This window comes from Capra hircus, chromosome 2 (genome assembly GCF_001704415.2).
Source record: "Capra hircus breed San Clemente chromosome 2, ASM170441v1, whole genome shotgun sequence".
Taxonomy (NCBI): Eukaryota; Metazoa; Chordata; class Mammalia; order Artiodactyla; family Bovidae; genus Capra; species Capra hircus.
The window spans coordinates 108575765-108596657 of NC_030809.1; the positions used below are offsets into that span (position 1 = coordinate 108575765).

General features: G+C 42.4%; 1 protein-coding gene across 3 annotated transcripts in view; it reads left to right on the forward strand.

Annotated features, from left to right (window-relative positions):
- CERS6 (ceramide synthase 6) overlaps positions 2423-20893 on the forward strand; it is a 348839-nt gene continuing 330368 nt past the window's right edge. For 2 of the 3 annotated variants that reach the window (XM_018064064.1, XM_018064070.1), the window contains exon 1: positions 2423-2780. In XM_018064064.1, the coding sequence (XP_017919553.1) occupies positions 2611-2780 (170 nt within the window). In that variant the 5' untranslated portion in view covers positions 2423-2610. The remainder of the gene's footprint in view (positions 2781-20893) is intronic. The other variant, XM_005676017.3, reaches the window with a different exon arrangement.

Sequence of the window (20893 nt, forward strand, 5' to 3'; positions counted from 1 at the left end):
GGCTTAAGAGGCTACTATGGTAACTCAGGAGAGAAATGTTGGTTGCCTGAACCAAGATGGTAGTTGGTTCTTTGAACCAAGAAGAGGTGGTGAGAGAGAGTGTGATTCTTTAGACAGTTTAAAGATGGACCTGGGACTTCCCTGGTGGTCCAGCTGCTAAGACTCCATGCTCCCAATGCAGGGGGCCCTGGATTTCAACCCCGGGTCAGAGAACCAGATCCTACAAGCCACAACTATGAGTTCTCATGCCACAGCTAAAGATGTTACATGCTGTAGTGAAGATCGTAGATCCTGCGTGATGCAGCTAAGGCCCCACACAGCCAAATAAATAAATCAATTAAAAAAAAAAAAGAGCTGACAGGATATGTAACTAGCTATAAAGGAGATAAGAGAGAAAAGGATTAAAGATGACTCCAGGGTTTTGGCCCGAGCCAAGAAAACAGGAGGGGAAAACCTTAGGGGGAAGGTTATTAGTCTGGACAGGAAATGGCTCTTAGACATCCAAGTGGAGTAGCTGACTTGATAGCAGCTTTAGGAGTCTGAAGTTCAAGGAAAAGTTCATGCTAGAAATATATATTTTGCAGCCATCACTATATCACTGAAAGCCACACAGATGGCACTGAAATCTAGGGGACTGGATAAGATCACCAAGTGCATGAACACAGAAAAGTGAAGAGAGAAAAAGACTGCCTCCTAGGCCAGACCAACTTTAAGGAGCTGAAAGGTGAGGAGTAAACCAGAAAGGAGATTCAGCAAAAGTGTCCAGGCGGTAGGGGGAAAACCAGAAAGAATGTGGTTTCTGGAAAGCAAGACAAGAAAGTGTTTCCAAAGGCAGCAACTAATGAACTTGGCCAAAGTTTACCCATACAGGTATTGAGAAATGACCTTTGGGTTTAGCAGCATGGAGACCATTGGTGACCTTGAGCAGTTCAGTGCAGCAGAGAGGTGCAACTGCTCCAGTGGAGTCCAAAAGAGAATGGAGGGGAGAGAGTGGAAGCAACAGATACAGGCCTTTGCTGCTGCTAAGTCGCTTCAGTCGTGTTCGGCTCTGTGCAACCCCGTAGACGGCAGCCCACCAGGCTCCCCTGTCCCTGGGATTCTCCAGGCAAGAACACTGGAGTGGGTTGCCATTTCCTTCTCCAATGCATAAAAGTGAAAAGTGAAAGTGAAGTCGCTCAGTCCTGTCCGACTCCTAGCGACCCCATGGACTGCAGTGCACCAGGCTCCTCCGTCCATGGGATTTTCCAGCCAAGAGTACTGGAGTGGGGTGCCATTGCCTTCTCCCACAGGCCTTTAGAGATGTGCTTTAAAAGGAAGGAGTAAGAGGGTGGCAGGTGGAGGGGGAGGGAGGGCAAAGAAATGTGTATTAACAATCTGTTTATTTGCCTCTTGGAAAGAACCAGTAGAACTTACTAGCAAAACCAAGTAGGAAATGAATATTTGTGAGAAAATTCCACAAAAATATTCCAGGGCATATGTACCACTTGAACTGATGATCCACACATGGCTCCCGTAACAATGAGGAAATGTATCGTGGAAGTCAAGGTGCCTGGGGTCAGGTCTCACGGGTCCTAACACCTTAAAGGTTTCCGATTCAAAAGGCAGAATCAAGGAGTAGCAGAGTGGAGATTCTCTACTGATGTACCAAGGAAAAACGCGGTCTGGCGCCATTTTCTGAGAGATTCATTTTGTGGGGTGGTTTTACATCATCAACATCATCTCATCATTATCAAACAGCAATTAAGTGCCTAATTTCTCTTACAACGTCATAAACTGAAACAGAGGGACTTGTTTCCTGGGGGAGCTGCTTGCGATGACGAGGGGAGTAAAACCAGGCTGAAGGTCTGGTATGTATGGGGAAAGAAGCGTGAGGTAGAGGCAGACGACTCTTGCCAAACCATCCTGCCCTAGTTCCTGATTCCACCCCAACACCACCACCCCCCCACCCGCCCTACTCAGAGCGCTGGAGTGGGTGGCTTTCCTCTCTACTTCTTCCTCCTTTGCGCTCTGTGGCCCCTACTTCTCCTTTTGCTATTCTCTCTTGGCGCAAGGGTGGTTCCGAATATCTACCCCGACCACTACCTGCCCCCAACCCATCGCCTGTAGGCGCACTGGAAGCCGACTGCGATCCCTGAAACTCCAGTCGGGCCGGAGCCGGTGTTCTGAGCATGTGCGAGCAAGCCCGGGGGACCGGAGCGGATTCGGGAAACCGGACCCACCGTCGCTACCCTCCAGAGCTCGGTGACCGCAGGGCCAGTAGGCTCTCCCAGGAGCGGTGCCCCTGCGCCCAGGGCGCAGCAGCTGCGCCCTGCCCTCCGGGCGTGGGCTAGCCGGCCGCGTGTGCCTCGCTGCTTGACGCGAGGACGAGCCAATCAGGGCCAGCGGCCCGGGCTGCCATGTGACAGGCGAGGCGGCTCCTTTCCCCAAAGCGGCCAGAGGGAGGAGAGAACCGGGGCTCGCCGCGAGCCTTCGAGAGCAGCGGCCGCGGAGGAGGCGGCAGCGGCGGCGGCGGCACAGGCTCGGACCAGCAGCGCGCGCATCCCCTGGCGCCCTGCGCGGTGGAGAGCTCGGCGGGCCGCGGGAGCCCAGGACGAGAGTGGACAAAGCAAGATGGCAGGAATCTTAGCCTGGTTCTGGAACGAGAGGTTTTGGCTCCCGCACAATGTCACCTGGGCAGACCTGAAGAACACGGAGGAAGCCACCTTCCCGCAGGCTGAGGACCTCTATCTCGCCTTCCCCTTGGCCTTCTGTATGTTAATGGTACGGCTCATCTTCGAGAGGTAAGGAAAGCTGGAGCGCTCCTCCCCCCAACGCACACCCTCGCGCGCGCACACACACACACACCCGCACATCCTTGCGCGCACACGCACACTCGCGTGCTCTGTGGCGCACGCACCCGCGCCCCCAGCGCTAGCGCTCACGCCTCCCAACCTTTGTGTTCTGGAAGAGGTTGCTGACCCCTCAGCACTCTTGAGGTTCTGGGAGCCGGAGAGGGTCTGGCTGGCCTCCGAATTTCCTCCGGGGCGCCGGAGAGGGCCCCGGGAGCATTGGGGTAGCCCCCCGCACTCCTGGACCCGAGCTCTCCTCCTCGCGGAGAGGGCGGGCGAACAAAGGTGAGCAACGGCCGGCCGCGGGACACGCTGCACTCCGCCGGGATTGTCCCTCTTTGCCGGGTGATCACGGCGCGCTGCCGGGAGAGGCTTCCCCGCCTAGCCTTGTTGCCACTCACCTGACAGCAGAAACGTTACGGACGCGCGGCCGGGAGGGCGGAAGAACCGCGCACACTTCCAAATCCTTTCACCCTGGCCCACGAATTGCCAGTACTAGGCTTCGGAAATTTCTCCAGGGACTCTGGCTTCTGGCAGCTGTTTGGTTTCCATCAGTGACACTGAGTATCAGACCACAGTGCTGGGAAATAGGTGACAATAGTTTGTAGGTTTCCAGGACTCCGGGCGATTAGCGATTTCTTTAAGAGAGGACGGGACGGGTGCACAGCCTGCAAAAGGGTGTTATTAAATTGATAGATGTTTCCTATGAGTAACCGTACATTTTGATACCAGAACACAAATAGTTTTAAAGAATTGCCGTATTATTGTTTGTATAATAACCGGATTTTGTTGGATAACTCCTTTGTGTCATAAACAAACTTGTGTTACTTATTGAATCAATCTTAGTTACCAAATTAGATTTTGCCTGCCATGCATTCTCCGGGGTGCTATTGAAACAAAACCGGAACAGCAAAACACACTTCTTTTTCTCAACTGAAAACCTTACCTATCCTTTCTCTCCCTTCCCCCGCCCTTCATTCATCAGTAGAGGCTGAACTCAGATCACTGAGTATAGACTCCACTTCTCTCTTAGACTTCACCTCTCCTCTCCTGCCCCCAACTCATCTTGGTCTTGTTTCTTAAGCTTTTGCTGTTTTTTTTTTTTTTTTTGTATTTCTATTTGTCCTAAGCCACTCTTGAGTGGCACAAATGGCAGAATTTGTCTTTTGTGTCATTTGTTGCTGGAAATGGCAACAGACAGTACTTCATGGGAACAATAAGTATCTTTCGTTTAAGGAAGGTGTATTTTTCTATGGGCATTATTGTTGCTTGAGAACTAAATCAGCTATTTCACCTGCAGAGATTAACATGCACAAAGGAACAGACTTAAAGAGCTGTTTCAAATGATTGGACTCTAGCACAGATGCCCTCTTTGATCCTATCCTGCTCTGAGACTTACAGTGAGAAAGTGGGTGTGTTTTCAGGGTTAGAGTTGCTTGTAGAGCAGATGTTTACTTATAAAAAATGGGAACTCATATCTGAACTTGCAGTCTCTCCAAAAAGAGCCTATGGGGAGCAGCCAGTTGCTCTGTGACCACACATAGTAGGGACTCCATGCAGTTGCCAAATGACGTCTGATCAATCCTGGCTGAGAAATCCTGGCCACACTCGCTTTTAGCTGGCTAATGCATTTGAAAGAGATGTATAGCGTTATGTTTTGAAAAACAAGCATGTCAGCTATTGACCTGTGTGCAGAAAGCTGATTCCAGGCTGTTCCTTTGGTTGGAAGAAATACATTTGTTAGAGAATGGAGATAGCTTTGTACTTTGCCTTTTTCTTTTTTTTTTAATAAAAGTTAATTTCATAGTTGAAACTGGAATTTCATTTTTCCTTTTCCTGAACATCTTTTTCTTCCTTTGCACAATCCGATTACTTACAGTTTACACAAGGGGGTCAGCTGCCTTTAACTGTTAGTCACAGCAGATGTCCTCATATTGATATGTAGAGACTTGGTGAGTTTCTTGCAGGCCCTTGATCCAAATAGAAGTGATTTAATAGCCTATATGACAAGTGAAAGTTTGTGATTAATACCCAATATAATAATCCAGGATGGCCCATATACCACAAGATGCTACTGACTTTTGGAATGGTGTCTACTTTGCTTTTTCCTATAGTAGTGACAACTCTCTTTAACCATTTGGGACTCTCTCACTTTTATGATAATTCAAGGGTATAGTTGTATCCAGAATTTCAAGTACTGCATGTTTCTCCTCTTCTCAAACCTAAGTGACATATTTTGGCATCCAACCTGTGGCCTGCTTTTCAGTACCCATCAAAGACCTGAATCAGTATAACTGAACTAGCCAATACTCTTGGCATTGACACAGCTCACTTTTGGTACCCTTCCAACGCACTGGGCATGTTTCTTTTTCTGTTGCAGTTTTCTGTAATATATAACATGATTTAAAGAAGCTGGTTGGAAATCTTTTTTATAAAATGATTTGTAATAGAAAATAATTCCCCTAGGATTCTGTTCCTTTTAGGCCATTATAATTTATTTCAAAGTTGAGAACATACCTATGAAATAACCAATTATCCAAGACCTTGATTTCTATTAAATGGGAGTCTTGAATACCCTTGTTGAGACTAAAATTGTGAATTTGGATTCATTCTCCTCAGTCTTAGTTATTTCTCCCTATAAAGAGAAACACTGAAGAATGAATTGAATTGGCCTTTGCCCAACTGAGCAGTTCTATCTTTTTAATTTCACCCCCGCTGTCGGGTTGTTGGCAGTGAAGGCACGAGTGACCAGAACAATGCCGTGTTATAGTACCATATGGATAACAGTGTGAATACCCGGCATGGTTGGTTAAAAATGGAGCAGTCTAAACTCAGTGACTTCTGGCTGAGTCTGTGAATGGCCCAAAGCTTGGTGGTTTCTAGCATAGCCTTAGATATTACCTGCTTAACTGAGTAAAATACCTGTTGTTTACTGAGAAAACCTAGAAGCTTCTTATAGAATGAAAATAGTAGTGTATACTGTCATATTATGTTGTTGGCGTGTTGACAAGGAACAAAATATTATTTAAAACATAGCATCATTTATTTGATGAATTTTCTTGATTTAATACTTGTTTAGGCTCAATAAGCCATTCTCTGGAATTATAATAAATGCTTCTTCTAAACTCATTTAAAAAAAATATGTGCTGCTATGGTATTCATAAATGTGGGATTAAAATTTTGCTGAATTTCTGTTCAGGAATAAAGAGATTTTTGTGTTACTGTTATAAAAGGTAATGCTAATGCATTTTCTTCCTTGTGGGTTTAGGAGAGAGACACAGAAAGTACTTATTGAGAATCAGAACATTTGCATTCTAGTCAAACTTACCTCACACTGGGGTGGCCACCTAATTTCTGTCTCCCTTCTTTTCTCTTTTGTGCAGTGAAGTTGGTGGCCTTTGTAATCCAAGGTTGCTTGCACTTTCTCAGTTATTCCTCCTATAGGAATGCTATAATATTTGAAGTTTACTAATTGTTATCTCTTGAAACTTTAAGGCAGGCTAAACGTTATTTTTTTGCAGGTAGTAATAAGTCATCTAAGAATAAAGAGTTTTTTCATACATACAAATATCCTAGCTAATGGTTTTGTTTCTTATATATTTAATTATGGGTTGAGTTAAAGGAATCACTGGGGCTGTTATCATTTGTGCTTCAAAAAGCTATACTATTTCAGGATAACCCACAAAGAATATTCTCCAGAGAAAGCAATTGCTCTCTTTCCTTAGAAATTTTTTAGCTAGATCCCAGAGCCAAAGGATGAGATGGTTGGATTGTATCATTGACTCAGTGGACATGAGTTTGAGCAAACTCTGGGAGATAGTGAAGGACAGGGAAGCCTGGTGTGCTGTAGTCCATGGGGTTGCAAAGTCAGACACGACTTAGCAGCTGAACAACAAAGAGTAGGCCTGACACCTCTTGTGATGGCTGGGTAAGAAATGAGCAACTCACTCATGTCAGGTTGGTTTTCCATGTGCTAAGCTACATGAGAACTGTCATTCTTCAGAGGCTGACATCAGAGGTGTCAAATATGACTTATTGCCCCCAAACCCTCAAAGAACAACAGGTCTCACCTGTATCAGAGGGAATGTTTGGCCAGTAGGTTAGTTTTTCTTACGGGTTTGCTTAATATCTTGGTCTTGTCAATAGCCTTGGGTGAGACCACAGAGGAGAAGAGAGGAGAGGAGAGAGCGAAAAATGAATGGGGCTGTGTTCTTGATGGTTAGAGGGGAAAGGGTAGGTGTGAGTGAATGTAAGGAAAAAGTGGGACGCCAGGTGAGTTTCATAACTGAAGGATATTCCCATAATGTACCTTAATAATGAAAACACTGATATCTTCAGATTGATTTTAGAAGAGTGGAATGTGCAAGGGAATGAATCTTTACGTACCCTTAAAATCCATAGGTGGCCATCTTTAGTCATAAGTTGCAAGTGTCAAGGTGATGATGGTAGGAGGTGGCAACTTTGGGAGGTAACTAGGTCGTGAGGGTGGAATCTTCATGTGTGTATGGGATTAGTGCCTTTATCAACAAACAGGTTCCAGAGAGCTCCCCCACCCCTTCCATCAAGAGGACACAGTAAAAAGATGGCTGTCTGTAAAGAAGGAAGGGTGACTTCACCAGACACCAGGTGTGCTGGCACCCTGATCTTAGACTTCCAGGCTCTAGAACTAGGAGAGAGAAATTTCTTTTGCCATTTAATGATATAGTCTCAACATTTTCCATGGTATTAAACTTATTCAAAAGTATTTTCAATGACTACATTATTCTATGCTACGGATATACTATAATTTGTTTAACCAGTCCCTATATTATTGTTGGATATTTAGGCTGTTTCCAGTTGACATGTATAAACCGTAAAATTACTGATGACTTCCTAAGGAGTGTTTCCTAGCAGTGGCATTTCTAAGACCAAAGATAAATGTTTTAGTGTTCTTGATAGATACAGATCACCAAATTGGTGTCAGGAAAGATTATATTCATTTGTATTTTCTTATCAGCAGGCATATTGTTATTATTTGAAGAAATTTTTTTTCTTTGAAAATTGAAGAGATGTTATTCTTGTATGTGAGTATGTTTTATGTTATTCATGATGAACTTTCCCCAAATATTTGTTCAGTTCAGTTCAGTCGTTCAGTTGTGTCCTACTCTTTGCAACCCCATGGACTGAAGCACGCCAGGCTTCCCTGTCCATCACCAACGCCCGGGGCTTATTCAAACTCATGTCCAAGGAGTCAGTGATGCCATCCAACCATCTCATCCTCTGTCGTCCCCTTCTCCTCCCACCTTCAATCTTTCCCAGAATCAGTGTCTTTTCCAATGAGTCAGTTCTTCGCATCAGGTGGCCAAAATATTGGAGTTTCAGCTTCAGCATCAGTCCTTCCAATGAATATTCGGGACTGATTTCCTTTAGGATTGACTGGTTGGATCTCCTTGCAGTCCAAGAGACTCTCAAGAGTCTTCTCCAACAACACGCATCAACTCTTCAGCGCTTAGCTTTCTTTACAGTCCAACTCACATCCATACATGACTACTGGAAAAACCATAGCTTTGACTAAACGGACCTTTGTTGGCAAAGTAATGTTTCTGCTTTTTAATATGCTGTCTAGGTTGGTCATAACTTTCCTTCCAAGGAGTAAGTGCCTTTTAATTTCATGGCTGCAGTCACTGTCTGCAGTGATTTTGGAGTCCCAAAAAAATAAAGTCAGCCACTGTTTCCATTGTTTCTCCATCTATTTACCGTGAAGTGATGGGACCCGATGCCATGATCTTAGTTTTCCGAATGTTGAGTTTTAAGCCAGCCTTTTCACTCTCCTCTTTCACTTTCATCAAGAGGCTCTTTAGTTCTTCGCTTTCTGCCATAAGGGTGGTGTCCTCTGCATGTCTGAAGTTATTCATGTTTCTCCCGGCAATTTTGATTCCAGCTTGTGCTTCATCCAGCCCAACATTTTGCATGATGTGCTCTGCATATAAGTTAAATAAGCAGGGTGACAATATACAGCCTTGACGTACTCCTTTCCTGATTTGGAACCAGTCTGTTGTTCCATGTCCAGTTCTAACTGTTGCTTCTTGACCTGCATGCACATTTCTTAGGAGGCAGGTAAGGTGGTCAGTGGTCTGGTATTCCCATCTCTTTCAGAATTTTCCACAATTTGTTGTGATCCACACAATTAAAGGCTTTGGTGTAGTCAATAAAGCAGAAGTAGATGTTTTTCTGGAACTCTCTTGCTTTTTCCATGATCCAACGGATGTTGGCAATTTGATCTCTGGTTCCTCTGCCTTTTCTAAATCCAGCTTGAACATCTGGAAGTTCTCTGTTCATGTACTGTTGAAGCCTGGCTTGGAGAGTTTTGAGCATTACTTTGCTAGCGTGTGAGATGAGTGCAATTGTGCCGTAATGTGAACATTCTTTGGCATTGCCTTTCTTTGGGTTTAAGTTGAAAACTGACCTTTTCCAGTCCTGTGCCACTGCTGAGTTTTCCAAATTTGCTGGCATATTGAATGCAGCACTTTCACAGCATTATCTTATAGGATTTGGAATAGCTCAACTGGAATTCTATCACCTCCACTAGCTTTGTTTGTTCGTAGTGATGCTTCCTAAGGCCCACTTGACTTCACATTCCAGGATGTCTGGCCCTAGGTGAGTGATCACACCATTGTGGTTATCTGAGTCATGAAGGTCTTTTTTGTATAGTTCTTCTGTGTATTCTTGCCACCTCTTCTTAATATCTTCTTCTGCTCATACCATTTCTGTCCTTCATTGTGCCCATCTTTGCATGAAATGTCTCTTGGTAGCTCTAATTTTCTTGAAGAGATCTCTAGTCTTTCCCATTCTATTGTTTTCCTCTATTTCTTTGCATTGATCACTGAGGAAGCTCACTTGTATTTCACTTGCTGTGAATTCATGTATATTTTTCTACTGGGATGAACTTCCTAACATTTTGGGTAGGAAATGGTGGCCTTTGGATATTTTTAAAAATCAGAATGGTCTTGTATTGGTCTGTTTCTCCAGTCATGTGTTTATACTCATTTCTTTCTGCTTACTGACTCTCCCCTACAACCTAAGTCATCATCATAAGGAAGGAAGTTTCTCAAATTCTAGATATTGGAAGGGATGCATGCAAAAGAATGAAGAAGATAATATCCTGAGTTTAGTATGGAGGATGAGACAGAGAGAAAGGGCTTGGAAGAAGTTTCAGGGGTTAAGAATGAATGGGTTTTTATCAAGGAAAACTCAGAGATTAAGCCTAAACACCTTTATATTTTTTCTCTGATTTTGGGATAAAAGCGAATTATTAGCTGAGTCATCAGGGAAATGCAAATCAATACCACAATGAAATATCATCCTACACCCATTCGGATGGCTACTATTAAAAAACAAAACAAAACAGGAAAGAAAGAACGTGTTGGTCATCATGTGGAGTAATTGAACCCTGTGCCTTGTTGGTGTAAATGTTAAAATGGTACAGCCACTGTGGAAAGCAATATGGAGGTTCCTCAGCAAATTAAAAATAGAATTACTATGCGATCCAGCAATTCTGCTTCTGGTATATGCCTGAAAGAATTGAAATGTGAGTCTCAAAAGAAATGTTTGCATACCCATGAACATAGCAATATTATTCACAATAGCTAAAAGCTAGGAGCAACTCAGGTGTCTGACAGGTGAATGGATAAACAAAATGTAGTATATTTAATGCATTACAACATGGATGAACCTGGAAGACATTATACTAAGTGAAATAGGTCAGTCACAGAAAGACAGACACTGTAAGATTGCACTTATATGAGGCACCTAAATAGTCAAATGCATAATGACAGAAGGCAGAATGGTGGTTGCCAGGGGCTGGAGGGAAGTTATTGTTTCATGGGTACAGAGTTTCAATTTTACAGTAAGAAGATTTCTGGAGATAGATGATGGTGATGATGGTGGCAAAATGCAAATATAAAGATAGTTCACTGACTAAAAGGAAAAGTCATTTACTAGAAATACCTGGTTTCATTTTCTAGACTCGACAGTTTTCTATTTAGGAATAAACATCACTTCCATGAGGGGTAATGGGAGGAAGGTTGAAGGCCAGAGAGCACTTAAGTATCCTGGACGTTTTTGGAAGGCCCTTCAACCAAACACCTTGCTTCAGTTCATTTGTTGACATGTCCAGAAAAGGAGAGCAAAGTGTCTTTGGGAAAAGCACACTGTACATTTTCAGAGGATCCCTAGGACTAAAGTAGAGGCCCCCTACCTTAGCCTCTTTCACGTCACGCTCCACTGAAAGCAAACCAGCGTGATAGGATAAATTGCTAGTAAGGCAAGTGGCCGAGGCCAGAGATACTTCCTCTGGTAGGCAGCTTTTGCAGTGGAAGAAGAGCAGATCTGACCTTTCTCCCTAGTTTTCGATTTAACTTCACACCCTTTTTGTAAGCAGATGTTTTTAGACACTTGTAAATTTGAACATGGTTTTGCTTAACTGCTGTCTACTATAGGGCAGGTTGCAAGCAATGATTGTTGCAAGCAGTGGCAGGTACATATTACTGAAAAGTAGTTTTCAAAGTTTATATTAATGTTCGATCATTGTACAAAACACTGCTTTCCGTGATTCATTTATGAGAGTATTTGGGGCAGGTTTTGTTGTTTTTAAAGAGAACTTTCTCCTCACTGCTAGCCTTCAAAATGAACTTCTTGTGGACCACTCCCGCTTCTTATTCCTGCTTTTGCTTTTGTTACCTCAAAATTGGATTGTGTGGGTTCTTTTTGGCAGGTGTGGGGTTGGAGGTACACAAATGGTTTTTCATTGCAGGGAAGATGCAGTCCATTACGAGGTGGCCTTTCATGACCACTTAGTGACCTAGGAATCACATTTGTGACTTGCCGATGTCTATATAAATGTCACATCTTATGCTTGAGGTTTTCTGGTTACGAAGCTGTTGTTGCTGTCCTGAAGCTGTGATGGTGATTCTTTTCTTCCTCTCTTCCTTTTGTTCCCTTTTCTTTCCTTTCTTCATTTATTTTTGCCTCTTATTTTTTCTCTTTCCTTTCCTTCCCTTCCATTCCATTTTTTCCCCTTTCTTCCTTCCTCTCTCCGTTCTTCCTTCCTTCCTTCCATCCTTTCCCTCTCTTTCTGCTTCTCTCTGTCTCTCTCTCCCTCCCCTCTTTCCTTCCTTCTGGTGCTCATTGCTGTTGCTGTTGTTTAGTCACTAAGTCTGACTCTTTTGTGACCCTGTGGACTGTAGCCCGCCAGGCTCCTCTGTCCATGGGATTTCCCAGGCAGGAATACTGGAGTGGCTTGCCATTTCTTTCTCTGGGGATCTTCGCAACCCAGGGATTGAATCCACATTTTCTGCATTGGCAGGTGGGTTCTTTACCAAGTGAGCCATGGGGCGAGTTCCCCTCATTGCTGCAGATCCTTTTAAAAGACAGGCAAGTTTAGTTTAGAGAACAGAGGAGCAACACAGAGTTAAGAGTGGGGGAGAGAAACAGAACCATCTAGAATCTTGTCTAGGGACATGGTTTGGCAAGTATCAGAGTAGAAGCTGCCAGCTAGTCTGAGTGGCTCTGTAGATTTTGTCTTGATGGATCACCATTTCAAAGCAAAATAAAGTGACTTGGTGCTTTAACCAGAGTAGCAGTATTGGACACAATAGCTTGAGTGAAGGAAAACTGAGAACCAGTCACTTAGGTGTGCTGGAGATTAAGAGAATATAAGGGCTTTGTCCGTCAGTGGGAGTATGGGTATCTTTGAGTGCATGGGTATACTCCAGAGTGACACTGCATTTAAATTCTGTTATTGTTGTATATACTTATAGGACTTAATTAGAAATGTATATTCCTCATGAGAATTAAAAGGAAAATGGATAGGATATCAGAAAGACTGTGGAACTTGGGTCTAAGTTCAAACACTGCCTCTTCTCAGTTATTCAGTAGTGGACAGAATGCCCTGAAATTTGGTCTTCTCGCTTGCAAATTGGGGAGTGTGCCTACTTTGTGATATTGGAAGACTGTGAAAATGTAGTTAAAGGGGACTCAACTGGTTCTTGAAAATATACATTGTGTAAAAAATAATTGATAACATAGTACACTACAGTATTTACTGTGAGAAGAAATAATGTTCTGTAACGTGATTTCATGTGTTGGATGTACCTGTGGGGAGATGGTGTGGCTCACAGAGGCAGTGGAACCTCTTTATGTATGTGATCCTGGAACTGAAGGATTTACTACGTCTGTTAAGAGTAAATATTTAGCATCTTAAACAGGCATCGAAGCTTCAGTCTCTTCAACACAATGCCTGTTTAGGGAGGAGAATGCATCTTAACCTCTTATTCTCTAAGGTTAATAGTGGATTGTAGGTCAGGGACTTGCTTGTACTGGTGGCAGACGACCATGTCTAATGGTGGGATTTGGGATGGGTGATGCACAGCTGCGTACTCAGGGCTCTGCCTTGAGGGAAAGCCCAGGAAGATGGACTTCCACTGGCTGGGGTTTTCTCTGGAAACTGCCTTGCAGTGGACGGATGCCTTATGCAAATAACCCAGTCTATCTCCAGCTGCCCCATCTGGCCCCACGGTCATTTTTTATTGCATGTGGTCTCCAGGGGAAACTGGCCAGGTATTCGGCCACTGGTAATGGCAGACATCAAATTCACCGTTTACACTGACTGAAGACCTAGGCTGGATTCTGGCCACGCCACCTATGTTGCTGCCACAGATCTAGGAGCAAATAGCTTCATCTCGTCATGCTCAGTTTCCATTTGCAACTCTTAGGGTTGTGAAGATTCAATAAAATAAAGCATGCATGCGTTGTGTGTAGGTACTACCTAGTTCATGGAGGTGGTAAGTATTTGTTCTTTGGGTTTATTGAAGGTGCGTGCACACACGTACACACACATGTACAAACACACAGTTGCTTTCTGACTGTTGGAACCCTGGTTTCCAGAAATGAGCCTTTACTGTGAGATGTCTGAAACTCTTTACTGGCATTATTTTTATGTCATGAATGAGGATGTCAGACTGCATTTTTGCTTTCACAGGCTGGGGTTGCTGGTGCAGTCCTTGACTTACTTTTCCTGGTCCTCCTGTTTCTCTCTCTTTTTCCCCTCCAAGGAGCATTCAGATTCTTCCAGTTGTAGTTGGCTAAAGATAATCCCAGCCTCTTAGTGAAGAGCTGGGCCTTATGCATCTCACACTTGTTTATCATGCAGTTTGCTGAGAAATGTTACTATTTAGGCAGCTCAGAAATACTTTTTCTTTTTTTCCTAATAAGAGCCTTCCAGAGAAAGGAAAGCCTTGGGAATGACCTTTATTGAGTTCTTTCAGAATTTTAACTCTCACGGATTATCTTAATTTTATCCTTAAGAAGAAAGAAATTCATTCTAAGGTCTTTGGGATCATGCTTGTGAAGATTCACACGTTCAAAGTTAGCTAAACATACTTAATATATGTATTTTTTCCTTAAGAGAAACAAATCTACACCCCCAAATTTGAACTTCCTTTGGTATGAAAGTGGCAAACCTAGGCCGACCAAATTAGCTCAGAAGGGATTTGTACCTCATTTCTACTAGAGCCACTTTTCCAGCTCTGCATAGCTTAAACATTTCATTCTTAAATGTACGATTTGCCCTGTAAATAGTTTAACAAGCCTGTTAAATTCTTTAAGGCACTGATAGAGGGCATCTTAAGATGAGCAAGTATAACATTTGTGGTGGGCTGTCTTTTTTTAAAATTAATTTATTTTTTATTGAAGGATACTTGTTTTACAGTTTTGTTGTTTTCTGTCAAACTTTGACATATCCTCTCCCTTTTGAACCGCCCTCTCATCTCCCTCCCCATCCCACCCCTCCAGATTGATACAGAGCCCCTGTTTGAGTTTCCTGAGCCATACAGCAAATTCCCGTTGGCTATCTATTTTACGTATGGTAATGTAAGTTTCCATGTTACTCTTTCCATACATCTCACCCTCTCCTCCCATGTCTTTTAAATGGGGACGTGAGGCAAAGAGGAAACTACAGTGCTCTAGAATGACAAATTATCAAAAACTGCCTCAATTTTAATTCAGTAATAATTTAACATTGACTAGTCATTTTCTAGTCATTGACTAGGAAAAAAGAAAAAGCAAAACTCATTCATTAAAAACTAGTTGAGTCAATCATGTGTTACACACCAGTGTGGCACCAAAGTGGGGGGGAGGGGTGTTGGGGGTGGGAGAGGTCCACCCTGGGTGGCAGCAGTAAGGGGCTGTATTACCTACCAACAGATTTAAAAGAAAACAATAAAATTGACTAAAAGTTGGTCTGCTTGTTCTTAGCACCACATAAAGCCAATCCTAAACATAGAATTGATAGAGTGAAAAATTAGCCCCCTCACCTGAGCACACTCTTCCTGCCACCCCTCCCCCCGCTTCTTAGAACACCACTTCCAGATGCTGTTTTAGGGCACAGATGTTCTGAAAACCACAATTGAGAAATGCTGGGAAAGCCAGCAACCGCCACCTCCCATTTTCTGTATCAGGACACCAAAGCCTGTAGAAAGAAATAAATGAAGTAACTTGCCCTGCACCACCCACCCAGGTCTTGGTCCTGGGAGAGTGTGGCTGCTATAGGAGGCTCACAAGGCCATTGTGATGATGCCCCTGAGTCCACTGTTCTGGAGCTATTCCAGGATATGCCTCAGCCCAGGAAAAACTGGACCTGAAAATCAGGTTGGCCACACCACCTGACTGTTTACTCTGTTACACCTAAGTTGGTCTGGTCACCAGCCGGGTGTTTCTATTAATACAACAAAAATGGCTACTCTGCCTCTCCCTGCGGGTGAATGAGGCTGGTTGTGGGAAGAAGCATCTCATGATTTGAGATGTGTTGCCTGCCCCACTGTCAATGTACCACATTTCATGGCTTAAAAAAAAAAGATGTGATTGAAGGGGCCCCCATTAAACGTGGGTTGGAGCTCCTGAGAGCAGAGCTCACTCTGCAGACAGCCAGGACCCCTTCTTAGTGTGCTAATTGCTCCTGAGCTCGTTTGTTCCGTGTTACTGAAACCGTGCACCCAGTTTTACTTTCCTCCCACTTTCACTCTAGTGCCTGTTAAGCACCCACACTTAAGTGGCTGCTTGCAGAATCTGCAAAGGAACTGAGGAAGAGAGCAAAAATAGATATACAGGTGGTGGTTGTCAACCAGCAGTTATTTCTAAGGAGTGCTTGGGCAATCTAGTGGTTTTCTGTGTGTGCAATTTTTGCTCATGATTTTGTTGAGTTTTACAAAGTATAAAACTTTCTTTTGGTAGTGGTAGGTACCTGTGGTTTATTTGAAAGAGACGGGCTCCTGAAGTAAACATCGCAGTGTACTATATCTTAGAGTCAGATGAGGGAAGTGTTAGGAAACTCCAGTGCTCTGACCTTGCCTCCCTTAGAGGCAGGCTCTTGTCTTGGGTCTCTAAGCAAGCAGGAGGCTTGCCACAGTCAGTCCCTGTGCCTCCTGGCCTGCCACATGTTGGCATAGAGTCAGGCTGTAGACGATTGGGTAGAGGACAGCTCGTCGTCAATTTAAAACCAGGGTGTGTCACTTCTTTAATTGCTGGCTCCCTTTCACGTAGTAATTTCACGTCCTCTGGTTGCTTCTCTCTCCTGCTCACACCCTCCTCTGCCTCAAATTGAAGGTAGCCTGAATCACCTGCTTGGCTGACTGCCTCATTTTTTGGTCCTGAGCCTTGGTTACCAGTATCTCTGATATAACTCACATTTCCCAGGATAATAGTGAGTTTGAGCCAGATCCACTTAAAAAGGATGGTTAATAAGAGCAATCACCTCCCATTGTACTAACTTTAATTTTTTGGTGTCTTTAAAAAATAAGTCATATGGAATAAATATTCTTTCTGGTTTTGAAAATAAATGTATGGTTATAGACTTTTTTCTGGTTGGAAACAGAAAAAATAAAATTGGTTCCTCGATGGCTCAGTGGATTAAGAATCTGCCTACAATACAGGGGACACAGGAGACGTGGGTTCAACCCCTGGTTGGAAAGATCCCCTGGAGGAGGAAATGGCAACCTGCTCCAGTATTCCTGGCTAGAATATCCCATGGACAGAAGATCTTGGTGGGCTACAGTCCCAACAGTTGCAAAGTGTCGGATATGACTGAGCTTGAGCACAATTCAGTTCCAGAATTATAAAACAATTGTTTGGCAAGCAGTTTCCCCGTTTCTCAGAGTTGAAGAGGAGATAAAAATGTTGCATTAAAAGGAGAACTTTCTCTCCTTTCCATTTTCCCAGCCAATATCTAATTCTCTACTCGGGTCAAATCTGAGGACGTCCAGTCCTTTCAGATTGTCTGAAGCTTTTCTGAATTGGATGCACTTAGCTGCCAGAAACTTCTTATGGCTCTATTTAAAAAGCCAACCTAGAAGAGTCAGGAAACGGCTCTGAATGGGAACTGCTAAAGTAAATAGTGTATGGTGATACATTTTGGAATTTGACACAGATTATACTTATCTTTGCAGGTGAAACTAAACACGTCTTTTTGGTCCTGAGGAGTGTTTAGATTTGTGGAAAGACTGAGAGTGAGAGGTAGAGAGAGAGAGCAGAGAGAGGGAGAAAAGGAGGGAGGGAGGCAGGGACTCTCCGCCAGATGTGTGAGACAAAAAGAAGCGTAGCTTCCTGACTTGGGCTTAAAATTCCATCTTGGTGGAACCCCAGTTCAGCTAATACCCTAAGGGGTGTGTGGGTGCATGCTCAGTCGCTCAGTCGTGTCTGACACTCTGCGATCCCACAGACTGTACCCCACTAGGCTCCTCTGTCCATGGATTTCCCCAGGCAAGAATACTGGAGTGGGTCGCCATTTCCTCCTCCAGGGGATCTTCCCAATGCAGGAATCGAACCCACATCTTCTGTGTCTCCTGCATTGGCAGGTGGATTCTTTACCACTGAGCCACCTGGGAAGCCCACCCTAATGAGTATTTGCTGTAAATCTGACACTGAAATGCACAATCATCACTTGCTTAGCAAACGTTTACATGGCATTGTTAGAAAAGTGCTTTATTTATCTAATGTAAACTTTTTATTCTGTGTATAGCATACATACAGAAACATGCACAAAAGTATACTTAAAACCTGTAGCTCACTGAATTATCACAACAAAGCAAACACACATATGTGTTCATTAATCTGAATGCAGATTTAGAAATAGAACATTACGAGTATCATAGAATCCTCTTCCTTATTAGTTTTTACTGATTTTATAAATTAAGGAAAAATTATTTGCAGTGTGAAAATGAAAGGCAACTATAGCTCCTAGTCCATGCAGCAATACTCATACCCATTCTTCCACCTAAGGTCTTGGTTTCTTATAGAGGAAACCATGAGCTCTGCTCTGGCACTTGCGGTCACCCATGGAGCCATATCTCCTCTCTTTGTGTTGTTTGTACATATGATACTTTGCTGGTGGTCCAGTGACTAAGGCTCAGGCTGCCAATTTAGGAGGCCTGGGCTCAATCCCTGGTCATGGAAGCAGATCCCACATGATGCAACTAAGAATTTGCATGCCACAACTAAAGATCCTGTATGCTGCAACCAAGACACTGTGCAACCAAATAAATTAAAAGAAATGTTAAAAAATAAGTTTGTACGCATGCTTGGATAAAGGTGTGTGTGTGTGTCTATGCAAAATTTGATTAATAGTTGGCTATAAATAAAAGAAATTGCTTAGAAAGGAATGGGAAGAAGATATGAGAAAGTGAATGAGAGAAAGAACCATAGTCAAAACATTCTTTTTCTTTCCCACCTTATTTACTTAATTAGTGAGAATATTTTATAAGGATTAATAAAGAGACAAAATTCAGTGTCTTTAAAAAGAAAACAAATGACTGATGTTAAACAGGGGATAAATGTGTATGTTTATTGCAATGCTTCTGTGTCCTGTTGCTTGAATGTAGAGGATCTCAGAAGATTTGTTGAGACAAAGGAATCAGACTTTGGATTTAAATAAGCCATGTATTTTGAACACTGAGTATTTGCTTGTGATATAGAAATACAGTGCTTGTTTGGAAAATAATACCTTTCAGTCTTGCTGTGTTTTGTGTTTTTAAAATTATACTCACTTTGCAAACAAGTATATGTTGTTGTTTAGTCGCTAAGTTGTGTCCGACTCTTTTGCGTCCACATGGACCGTAGCCCACCAGGCTCGTCTGCCTATGGGATTTCCCAGGCAAGAACACTGGAGTGGGTTGCCATTTCCTGCTCCATGAAAACATGGACGTTTTAGTTTAAATATTTCTTATTTAATACAAGCTTTTTTATGTTCCATCTTTGGATGTGTCTTCTATTCAATATATTATCTTTTCTTCTTCAGGAATACCAGTTACATACACGTTAGCTTTTTTTTGGCCTAACTTTCATGTCCATCTTTTGTACAGTGTTTGAAATATATTTTATTATTATACATGGTTTGCATGTATAATACCTACCAACCAGGTGTCCCTTTCACTCATGTTTATTCTGTTTGTCTTCTTGATCTTAATGTTGCTTTAAATTTAAAAAAAATTTTTTCCTTCTGTTCTACTGCTTTTTCCAATTTTTTTTTTTTTGCAATTTTATTTTTCAGTTTTCTTATCTCTTTCTGAACACTGATTTCTCTCTCTCTCTCTTTTTTTTTGAAAAGCAATCGTGGAGCCTACAATTTCTTTAACATTTTTGTTTGAAGTCTTCCTATGTTCCTGTGGGTAATTCTTTTTCATTTGCTTTCTGGTTCTTCTTATTTTGCAATTTTTGTTCTTAGATTTTACTGCTTCCTACCCATTTCTTTTAGTCTAAAAACAGAAAACATTAGATCGCTTTCTGCTTATTTTTATAAAGAGGGCATCTTAAAATCAACTTGGTTAAAATCTATTGTTTTTGGACTCATGGAGTAATAGAACAGTTTTCTTTAAAAATAATTTATTTCATTGATAAAATCGTCAGAGGCTATGGCTACCGTTTCATAATCTTCAGTGTTCACATGGCCACAACGCTGCAGGTGAGGGACAAAGCTTTCAGAGCTTTTCTGATAGCTGTGGGAGGAAATATTCTTCCAACTTATTCATTCTAGAGACAATGGGGATTTCACACCAGTTTTAAATGGAACTTCTAATTTTTTTTTTTCCGCAGTTCTTACAATGGTAATAACACAACATACTGTGAACTCGTGGTGTAGTATTACCTCGGCAGTAACTATTTGTTAATTTCTAATATATTAATTCTAGTTTGTGGATTTTTAAATGTTTTGGTGTCTAAAATGATTAATAGTGCTACGAAACAGTCAGTATTTGAAATCTTTTGAGCATTTAAAATGATAAAACCTCTTCCATTTTTAAAATCATTCAAGAAATTACCTGGTTTAATATATCTATAATCTCACTGGGAAACTCTCAGTGCAGAAAAACTACAGCAATTTTCCATTTTCACTCTGTTTTCTCAATCCGTCATTCTTCCCTAGGTGTGTCCAGCATGAATAGTTGATATATATATTCTTCCAGAACTTTTTCCAATGCATTTACCTACCTGCACACTCATACACACACACACACACACACACACAGACACAGACACAGAAATATAACTTTTGTTTAAAACATGAATGGTATACTCTAAGTGCTGTTCTGAAACTTTGTGTTTATTTAATATTATGCCCTGAAGATTTCCCAGTGTTGGTGAATGTAGGACAACATTATTCTTTTCACTATGATAATAATATGATGATAATATCCCATTGTTTGGGGTTATTTGTTTATGAATGCTATTGGAAACAATGCTATAACATTCTTTTGCAGACTTCTTTGTACTCAGGTGTATTACTCTAAGCTAACATACAGAAGTCAGATTGCTAGGTTAGAAGATGTACAAAGTTAAATTTTAATAAATGCTGCTGGAGTCTTTCAAGAAAAATCAAATGAATTTACCGGCTGACCCAACATTGTGTGAGAAACCACCCTGACTTAAGCGTGAAAGTGAAAGTGTTAGTGCTTAGTCGTGCCTGACTCTTTGTGATCCCATGGACTGTAGCCCCCCAGGCTCCTCTGTCCATGGGATTCTCCAGGCAAGAATACTGGAGTGGG